The following is a 10,520-nucleotide window of genomic DNA, read 5'->3' as shown; positions in this document are numbered from 1 at the left end:
GTTGCACCAAAAAACCGCTGACCAGTATACATATCACACTACGGGCTCGCTGATATCGATGGGCGTCCTTTTACTTGCTGGACATAAGAAATATCATATGAATGTTGTGCCGCGTAGCACTGGGAACACAAATGGTGAAACAGAGAATTAACTCTGAAGTGTAAATCCGGAGGTCGTGAAGTGTAAATCCGGAGGTCGTGGGTTCGATTCCCACCGTGGTCAAAAGATTTTTTCTTTGCCTCGTGTGGTTCCCTGTTTCCCTTTATTAGGGCTAACGCCCAATGGGTTATTCATGGGTTTAAATAGCACTTTAATTTACACTTCAGAGTTAACTCTCTGTTTCACCATAAGAAATATCAGCAGTCGAAGTATGGTCCTTTGAGCGGTTTATTGATCGAGTTGGAAAAAATTATTTCCAGCCTAAAGTAGGCTTGTGCTTGGCTGGAAGCTCAATAGGATGGAATCGATTGGTACGTAATCATTAGGACTTTTTGGAAAAGAAATTTACTACAATTGATGATGAACTAGCATGTTATTGTTGATGTTATCGTTCGTGTGAAAGTCCTAAGTACTGATGCACCATTTTAGAGCAGTCTGAATGATTTCGCGGTCACATGTTAATCCAAAAGAAAAGTGTTATCATCAATAGTGTTACTGAAATTTTGCACATCTATGTTATTCAGTGTCAATTGATTTTAATGAAGCATTTGAGTTCGTTTTTAAGAATGACTACCTTGATTTATTCAATTTTGAACCTGGGATATTGCATTTGTAGCCCTCTATGGCTTTACTCCACCTCAGTAATCAGTTCATGTACCATATGACTATAAATGGAAACTGTTGAGCTTTCCTTTTTCATTCATCTATTTATCTATTCATTTTCTCCCCTCACGGCAGGGAGAAGAGAAAATGAAATGTAGACTTGAGATCAACTGTAAAATATATGTTTTCCCAATATTTCGGTTCGGGAACTGATGAACCTGTAATAAGGGGATAAAGGAAAAAAATGAATGGTTTATCAGACCATCAACTGACCATCATGCGTTGAATGTTGTAGCTCAATGCTCTTGCGTGGAAAAAAGGCAACATGTCGAGACCTGTGATCGTGAAATGGAATAATATATGATTGGTCAGTAGATATCTTGCTCTGTAAGTCACTTTATCATATAGCTAGCAGCGCGCGCGGGCAAGATGAAGTGAATCCTGTGTTCTGACTGGCTACCTGAGCGGGAATGATGGGCCTACCCTCACCCGCTTTGGATTCCCCGTATTGACCCCACGCAAGAAAACTTACAAAGTTCGTAACTTTTGGACAATGTCGGCATATACATAGAAAAAAAATAAACGACCCTCTTGGGTTTATTGTGTTGCAAACACAGTTGGCTTTCACTATCGGTTCTCGAAATAAACAAGCCATTCTTGATTCTTATCAAAGCGAGATCTTTTTCTATACAATGAATCCTTTAATGATCAAGCCAAGAGAATACAAACTCTCTTGACCAAGCTTGTTCGGTCAAGATGACTGGATGTTAGCCTCGTTCTTTTTTTACCTTTTTTACGGACCGAGACTTCGTCTCAGCCATAAAAACGCAAAAAAAAAAAAAAAGAACTCGCCCAATATCCAGCCATTTTGACCTCACGCTTGGTCAATAACACTTATGAATATGTTTTATGCAGACCCATACAAATCTGGTAAGGAAAGACAGTACAAAAAATGCACTTACGAGCCCGGAATTTGTCTAACGTATAGGTCAGTGGACTTCCTTTTCCTTGTAATTTGGTTCATGAAGTGTTAACTCCAGCACTGATCACACAAGTATATCGTCAAAATCTGTTACACTTAATTAAGAGTCTGAGCCCATGATATAAAGAGAGCTATTGATCAGCGTTGTCATTGCTTTTCCGTCCGTCAATTTGATGCCAAAAGCACATCAGTATAAGGTTTTGTAGCCAATGCTTCTCAACCTACGTCTTTAGCAAATAAAAAGACCCTGATTAATATCAGCGAGCCCGCAATATGCCATGAATACAGGTCAGAGGATTCTTTGGTGCAATAGCTGTCACTTTAACATCTCAATGTTAGCACAGTTAAACGATTGCATTGGAGGCTTATTACATTTAGGACCTAACGTTATTACATTTAGGGCTTTATTACATTTAGGACCAAATGTTATTACATTTAGGACTTTATTACATTTAGGACAGTTATTACATTTAGGACTTCAACACACGGTAACTCGTGTTAGGCGCCCTCCATCATGGATGAATGACTTTGTGTCCTTTTGGGCTTGAACTGATAAACATCCCATGCAGATCTATGTAGTTCCCCTGAACGAAAAAGGATAGTTGTCGTGACGACATAGAATTTATCGGTGATGAACATTGAATTAATATGTTTTGCTTTGATGTTTATCAATGGCATCGATAGGAATATTTTTAAAAAAATCGGCCTCGGTTGATAATGTATTTTGAATTGACGTATGGCAAATTTTGGTTGGACGGCGACTTCTTTGTTCGAAATATGGACGCCAGCGTGGAGCTTCGTCATTACAAGTCTCTTTTTTACAAAGGAAATTTTTCTTTTCTCTACAGAATGGTCCTCTTTCTTTCTTCTTTGGGCCTATTTTTCTTTTTTTTTTTCTTTTTTTTTTTTTTTTTTACCAAGGACTTTTTTCCGCTCTTGATTTTTCCGTGAGCGAAGATTTTTCCATAAGCAAAGAACTTCTACGAGTGAATTTTTAAAGTGCGCGATGTAAACAAAATATGGAATTACATGTAAATGAAAATCGAGCCTCAACGTGAGCGGTTGCCGCGAAACTTCCCCATAGGATTCGCCCAGGTCCGAGATTGACACCTTCCTAATTTATTAACTTTCATCTGAAAATACGTTTTTCTAAATAAATCAGTTGCTTTTAAAGATTTCGGAATTTTTTTATGGAAACGTTATGTTGAATGTTTGAATTCGGTTTAGTCAAATAAAGCAAAAATCGATTTTTTCGACCTTTGAAGGTGGAAATACCCTCTGCCCCCGGTCGCTCGCAGCTAAGTATTTTCCCTTTTTCCGTGAGATGCCAATGGCAAACCATGGTGAAAACCCAGCTGGGTTTCGTTTTCGTTGCATGGACAAAATGCAAAGCTAGCCAATAGGAATACGTAAAATCTTATCGATTTTCATCTTATGTAAACATTGGCGGCTAGATTGATCAGAAGCTGACGAAAATAATTTTCGGACATAAGAAAACTTATGAAAATCATTTCCGCATATCTATAATTTCACTCAGTCAAAAAAACTGGCGGTCATATTAAGTAGGTTCGGAGGTGTTTTGGTTCCGAGGCAGAAAACTTGTCAAATACAAGGTGGAAAAAACCGTGTGAACAAAGACAATTGCGTTACAATGCATATATTTATTGAGCTATTAAGAGGCGATAAGTGACATAGGATTGGAGAATGGTGGAATTTGGGTTGTGCAGGCGAGGAAAGATTTGGATTCCAGCGGCTAAATTTAACGAATTCTGCAAACGTAAATTTGATAAACGTAGGTTACTATTTTTTGCTGTTTTCGTCGACTGTATATAGGTTAATTATTCTGTGGAGTTGGATGATTATCATAATTGTGGATCTCTTTGTGATTTTCCGGAACCTTGGCTTTTGAAATAAGAGCAACTTAGCATTGCAGTAAGATCTGTAACTACAAGTTCACAAGTAATATTTTCTTTTGTGTTCTTTTTTAGGTATGGAAGTTCCTCGAGGCAAGGCAGATCGAGATCGTGAACAAGACAGCTCTCCAGGTTTGAAAACACTGAATATGAACATTAGCACTATTCTACAATGAAATCTTTCATGCTTAGAGTAGAGCTACTACATATTTCCGAGTTTACTGTAAATATTGATCATGACCTAAATTTCGTTTGAAAGTAAAATTAGTACAACGACATGAAGATGGAGAAAAAAGAACCTTAATCATGCTGCAAATGTTGCGTGGCTTTCAGAGATGTTAGTTAAAGTCTCACCGGAATAAACTGAGGGTTAGTCTGCCATCTTTAGGTAGATACTTTCACCTCATTTTGCTTAAAGTGATGCATCCTTAGCCAGTGACAGGGTTATACCACATTCGAAAAAAAGCTTAAACATGTTTCAAAGCTGTTTTGTCAAACACAGTTTAAAATATTCAGTTTCTTCAGAGGAGCTGCTTAAGCCAATGTTTCTGATTTCCAATCAGTTAAGCCCGGTCCAAACGAAGTTTATTTTGCGACACAAACTTTCTCTGTTACCACTAGATTATAGAAAGGTATTGAAAGACTTGGTACTTATCTGTAATGGTAATCGGCCGGACTGAGTAAATCTGAGTTCTCGCGGCTCTGTGACCTGATACCGAAATTACAACGCAAAGAGGAGGCTCGGTGCGAAGTCGCTCTCGTCGGTCTAAAAAAGTTAAGATACGTCTCTCCTTCGAGGGGGTTGGCTGGGGAATTTTGGTATTTTTTTAGCAAAGGAAACAGTGCAACGCGACGAGTTGATTACATTCCCAGAAGAAAAACTACTTCCCTATCCACTTTCGCTGAAGTTTTGGACTCATGACTTCACCGGTATTCCAGACTTCAGGTTTCCCGATAGTTACCATTATCTGGTTGGAAAAGATGGTTACGATGAAGAATGTTTACGGTCGTATAAAAGCCTTGAGGGTTTTCGCTTGTTTACTGATAGGCATGTGGAGGATCTGAAGTACCACGATTTAATTGACGATGGGACAGATAAACCGACTGGATTCTGCTATTTCCAGTTCATAGTCCTTTTCTTTGAAAGCTTCTTCTTTACAAACTTTGTTATCTTTAAGGACGTGGCCGTGATCTTTCAGTGTAAGTTCAGTAGAAACACGGAAAATTTGGGCGGGAAGTACTTCTTTGGTGTCTTCGCTGCCGTTTCGTTTTCTCCGCTCATTCGACCTTTTTTCGCGTTGAATTGGACTTCTACGGACTGTATGCTGATTAAATATTGTTGGAACCAGAGAGTTAGCTCCAGAAAGTGTCTTCACGACTTTATTAGTCTCAAAGTGTTTGGAGCATATATGAAAGTTCTTGATGGACGTGAACTCCTTGTCAGTGCGACGAAAGAAGGCATTTCTTTTTTTTTCTTGGTCTGTTGGCCTGGAAACTCGGAAAGGTTGAGGTCCGGCCTTTTTTAGAGTTATTTTTGCACACAGAAATAGCACAAAACTTCATATTCGACTTGCTGTCACTCCGATCTTGCTTTCAAAATAAGCGTCCATCAGCCTCAGCTTGGTGCTGATAAGTAGTTACCAGACTATCTCGCTAAAACAATTTGAAAATAGCCTACATCATAACTACATCAGAAATGGAAATCACTGTATGAGAATGAAGAACTGCCGTGCAATATTTTAAATTACCCATCGAGAATGAAAAAAACCTTAATCGAGAAAAAGACTGATGTAGCAATATACCTAGAATTAAATATTAACTGTTGCGAAGGAGAAATTGTTGCAGGAGAAAAAGAGATCATTATACGAGATTATCGATTAGTTTTTCTGAGTCGTTGAGCAACAGCTAGTAAGCGGAATATTTCTCTTAAAATGGTGGAGCAACTTAGTGCAGAAGGCTTTACAGAGTTTGTTGATTTTGTAAAGAGCACTATTGAAAGAGGCGCATCCTTTTATCACGGATCTGTTCATGTAGGATTAGAAATCTGTGTCAGGAAGCTTGAGGAAAACAAAAGAATGCTTATCGCCATATCACTGTCTAAAAATTCCTCTTCAGACCTGCTTGATCTGTTAGAATTGTCTTTAGTCGTCTTATTATAGATATTTTAATGCATCAAGCCTTTGTCCTTCTCTGCAAGTTCAGGAGGGAGACTGGTGTACATTATTACAAAAGAAATGATCAAGCAACTGTGTGAGACTAGTATAAACTGGCGAAGAATAACAACATGCCTTGGAATCCCCGACCACAGACAACCCAAGCACCAGCTGTGAGATGATCATTTTGCGAAGTAGCAGTCGTGGCGAAATTATCAGACTTTATATGGGAACATTTACGACCGCTCTTAGGATTAAAAAAATACAGTCAAATTCTCAGTAAAAATACTTCGCTTTTCTTCCACAGTGGATCGCTTGTTATCTGACCGCTTGCTATGTTTTCTAGGTTTACTACACAAGAACGGCTTGTCTAATGTAGCAAACCTAGAAATGGATAACTTGCTAAAATGGGTTCTTTTAAAAATAGCGAGTGGTCAGATAACAAGCGCTGCACTGTCATGTTACAGGTAGTCTCAATACCAATTGATCTCTGAGAGTGATTAGTGACCATTTTCTCCCATCAGTATCCCCTCTAAAACAAACATTAAGATCATGAGAATAAAGGAAATGATCACGAACTAAAGAGGCTCTTGGTTGTTAAACAAATTCTCTTTGTCAGCACCATAGGATATGCATAGAGAACAGTACGGAAAAAACGTATGCTGATGTTAGGATGCAAAAGGTTAAAACACTTGAATAATATAAAAATTCCAAGACATCTTCATCATTAGGTTTAAAATCATCGCCAAGGCACTTGTACAATGCCTCTCTATCTTCTGTAGTTACAAATTGGCTAAGTCTTCATATCAACGTCTCTGAAGTGATCACTTCACCCCCATAAAGATACAACGCCACAAAAAGATGTAACAAATTTACTAGGCAGTAATTGGCCCATAGGTAACCATATAGCAGAACCTAGGCAATGGCTTCCCACTATAGTTTCTTCATGTCATGCTCAATAAATGGGACTTTTTAATTGTTTCCAATCATCAGCGATGTGAAGCACTTTTGCCAAACGCATGCTAAAACATTTAGAAGAACCTTGTTGCCTTCTCCCTTCTCTTCTCTACCAGCAGTGGCTATGTTTAGGTTATGGTGCTTCTAGGAATGCAGAAGGAGGGGGGAACAAAACATTTGTTAACACTTATCCTCAAACTGCGACGGGTGATTTTTTAATAAATTGTTTCACTTCAATATCAATCTCCTATGTAGAAAGCTTAATGGCCGATGATAAGGCATCACCCAAAGGCTGGTCGACTCCGATATTCAGTTTTCACGCGAAAAGAAGTGCTCTTACCACTTCGACTCCGTCATTAGTGAAAACCAGCCTCAAACAAATGAAGAAAAGGATATCCCGAAACGATTATTTATTTTTTTCCATAGTTTAGTAATAAACTGTGGGCAAGGACCGGAAGAGCATTTGCAATAAAATTCATCCAAGGTCAAACTTAGTGTAATCCATCGAGCAACATCTACATTTCGTTAGTTTCCAATCAATTTGGCCATTTGTTAAATAAAAATATTATTTACATTCAATTGTACGGATATTTGAATAAGAAAAAAAAGTGGAAAGCTAAATGCAAAAGAGAATCTCTATGAAGAAAAGAACTTTTTGTGTATTTATGATTGCTAGATTATTTCTCTTTTCTTCTCACGAACGCCATTTTTACCTTTTTCATATTGGAGGGCAGGCGAAAATTTGCAAAATACACAAAAGTTGAAACCCAACGACAAAGCTGGAAGGGAAGAGACTTACAGAAATCTTGGCATTGTCCATCAAAATTCAAGCGATTATCATAAGGCAGTCGAGAACCATGAGCGTCATCTACAAATTGCAAAAGAAGTGGGAGACAAAGCTGGAGAAGGAGGGGCTTATGGAAATCTTGGCAATGCCTATCATAGCTTAGGCGATTTTTATAAGGCTATCAGTTACCACGAGCGTCATCTACAAATTGCAAAAGAAGTGGGAGACAAAGCTGGAGAAGGACGGGCTTATGGAAATCTTGGCAATGCCTATTATAGCTTAGGCGATTTTCATAAGGCTATCAGTTACCACGAGCGTCGACTACAAATTGCAAAAGAAGTGGGAGACAAAGCTGGAGAAGGACGGGCTTATGGAAATCTTGGCAATGCCTATCGGAAGTTAGGCGATTTTCATAAGGCTATCAGTTACCACGAGCGTGATCTACAAATTGCAAAAGTGGGAGACAAAGCTGGAGAAGGACGGGCTTATGGAAATCTTGGCAATGCCTATCATAGCTTAGGCGATTTTCATAAGGCTATCAGTTACCACGAGCGTCATCTACAAATTGCAAAAGAAGTGGGAGACAAAGCTGGAGAAGGACGGGCTTATGGAAATCTTGGCAATGCCTATCATAGCTTAGGCGATTTTCATAAGGCTATCAGTTACCACGAGCGTCATCTAAAAATTGCAAAAGAAGTGGGAGACAAAGCTGGAGAAGGACGGGCTTATGGAAATCTTGGCAATGCCTATCGGAAGTTAGGCGATTTTCATAAGGCTATCAGTTACCACGAGCGTGATCTACAAATTGCAAAAGAAGTGGGAGACAAAGCTGGAGAAGGACGGGCTTATGGAAATCTTGGCAATGCCTATGATAGCTTAGGCGATTTTCATAAGGCTATCAGTTACCACGAGCGTCATCTAAAAATTGCAAAAGAAGTGGGAGACAAAGCTGGAGAAGGACGGGCTTATGGAAATCTTGGCAATGCCTATCGGAAGTTAGGCGATTTTCATAAGGCTATCAGTTACCACGAGCGTCATCTACAAGTTGCAAAAGAAGTGGGAGACAAAGCTGGAGAAGGAGGGGCTTATGGAAATCTTGGCAATGCCTATGATAGCTTAGGCGATTTTCATAAGGCTATCAGTTACCACGAGCGTCATCTACAAATTGCAAAAGAAGTGGGAGACAAAGCTGGAGAAGGAGGGGCTTATGGAAATCTTGGCAATGCCTATCATAGCTTAGGCGATTTTCATAAGGCTATCAGTTACCACGAGCGTCATCTAAAAATTGCAAAAGAAGTGGGAGACAAAGCTGGAGAAGGACGGGCTTATGGAAATCTTGGCAATGCCTATCATAGCTTAGGCGATTTTCATAAGGCTATCAGTTACCACGAGCGTGATCTACAAATTGCAAAAGAAGTGGGAGACAAAGCTGGAGAAGGAGGGGCTTATGGAAATCTTGGCAATGCCTATCGGAAGTTAGGCGATTTTCATAAGGCTATCAGTTACCACGAGCGTCATCTACAAATTGCAAAAGAAGTGGGAGACAAAGCTGGAGAAGGAGGGGCTTATGGAAATCTTGGCAATGCCTACGATAGCTTCGGCGATTTTCATAAGGCTATCAGTTACCACGAGCGTCATCTGCAAATTGCAAAAGAAGTGGGAGACAAAGCTGGAGAAGGACGGGCTTATGGAAATCTTGGCAATGCCTATCATAGCTTAGGCGATTTTCATAAGGCTATCAGTTACCACGAGCGTCATCTACAAAAAGCAAAAGAAGTGGGGGATAAAGCTGGAGAGAGACGGGCTTATGGAAGTCTTGGCAATGCCTTTCATAGCTTATGCAACTTTCCTAAGGCAATCGAGTACCGTGAGCGTCATCTACAAATTGCAAAAGAAATGGGGGACATGGCTGGAGAAGGAGAGTCATACGGTAATCTTATGTTATACTCTTAATCAATGGATATCCGAGCTTTCGCGATTTTCATGACTCCAGCCTAAAATTGTCCTGGCAAAATCAAAGGACAAAAGTTTGTTTGAGTGTTACATCTACATTATAAATTTCAAAGTTGAAAATTCTCTTACTGCTCGACCTAGTCTGCCAAAGGATTCCACCTCCAATTTCTAGGATTTTTCAAAGCTGTTTTAAAATTTTAGAATCCCAGAGTTTTGCGACAAAAGAGAATTTTTGCCTCTGTAGTAACCTGATTTCAGTTCAGCTACACGCTGTTCGTAGCTTTTGCGATAATTAATCGACAAGTTTATCACGGTCTTGCTTATTTAATTAATTTTGTCCAGATTTTACTTGGGACAAATTTGTCGGCAATGTGTTTCACGATTTGTCGGCCTTGGCCAAAATTTGTCAAAATTTAGTGATGACGAAAAAATCGTTTTAAATAAACAACTTTTTTTGTTAGTGCGGAAAGACCCCATGTTGAACAATTTTGGTTGAACAGATATTGGGAATTAAGTGGTAGTAAATGTCCGTTATATTGTATACTGAAACCAAACACCTCAAAATAATAATTTCCCCAGCCAAAGAGGAGGATGAGGTACCTTATTACACCGACAGGAAAGATTTGGCAGATATAGAAGATGCAACAGTAGACACTGAAGACAATGAAAAGACTTTGATCAAAAGGTATGGGTTTTTCTGCAATGACTCAGTTTTTTGCCTTTCCCATGTTTTTTTTTCTCATGGATGCACAGACCATTGTAAAGAGCAGGGTTGGAGTTGCTAGGAGGTGTTAACTAATAGCAACTTTTGACAAAGTGCTCTGACTAAAGAACAACCCTCCGGACCTCTTTATAAATGACAGTTACTTTCTTTTATTTAATTTTATTTTAAATCTTTAGTTAATAAAGTTCATGCTTAATAACTGTAATGCTATTAAAAATTTATTACATTCGTGCTCAAATCACTGGTGATCCTTGCAATCTGATTGGTTCTCATTGGCACGATTTATTGA

The 10,520-nt window shown here is 39.0% G+C and overlaps 2 protein-coding genes and 1 pseudogene across 2 annotated transcripts in view; all 3 read left to right on the top strand.

Annotated features, from left to right (window-relative positions):
* The window catches only part of LOC149053036 (uncharacterized), a 3,038-nt pseudogene extending 692 nt beyond the window's left edge, over nt 1-2,346 (top strand).
* Nucleotides 1-10,520, top strand: part of LOC149053031 (uncharacterized) — a 152,129-nt gene that overhangs the window by 79,402 nt on the left and 62,207 nt on the right. The window lies entirely within an intron of this gene.
* Nucleotides 3,732-9,507, top strand: LOC149053035 (uncharacterized). Its single transcript, XM_089182221.1, has 2 exons — nt 3,732-3,789; nt 7,502-9,507. The coding sequence occupies exons 1-2, from the start codon at nt 3,735-3,737 to the stop codon at nt 9,505-9,507; spliced, it is 2,061 nt and encodes a 686-aa protein (XP_089038347.1). The 5' UTR covers nt 3,732-3,734.

Source organism: Pocillopora damicornis, chromosome 1, assembly GCF_964200805.1.
Source record: "Pocillopora damicornis chromosome 1, jaPocDami1.2, whole genome shotgun sequence".
Classification (NCBI taxonomy): Eukaryota; Metazoa; Cnidaria; class Anthozoa; order Scleractinia; family Pocilloporidae; genus Pocillopora; species Pocillopora damicornis.
Note: the sequence above shows the minus strand (reverse complement) of the source record. Positions and strands in the feature narration are given on the sequence as shown.

What these genes read in the sequence shown, in the direction of transcription:
- LOC149053035 (XM_089182221.1), top strand. Translation starts at nt 3,735, where the DNA reads ATGGAAGTTCCTCGAGGCAAGGCAGATCGAGATCGTGAACAAGACAGC. An exon ending in TGAACAAGACAGCTCTCCAG is followed by an intron (nt 3,790 to 7,501) that starts GTTTGAAAACAC and finishes ATTGGAGGGCAG; the next exon opens with GCGAAAATTTGCAAAATACA.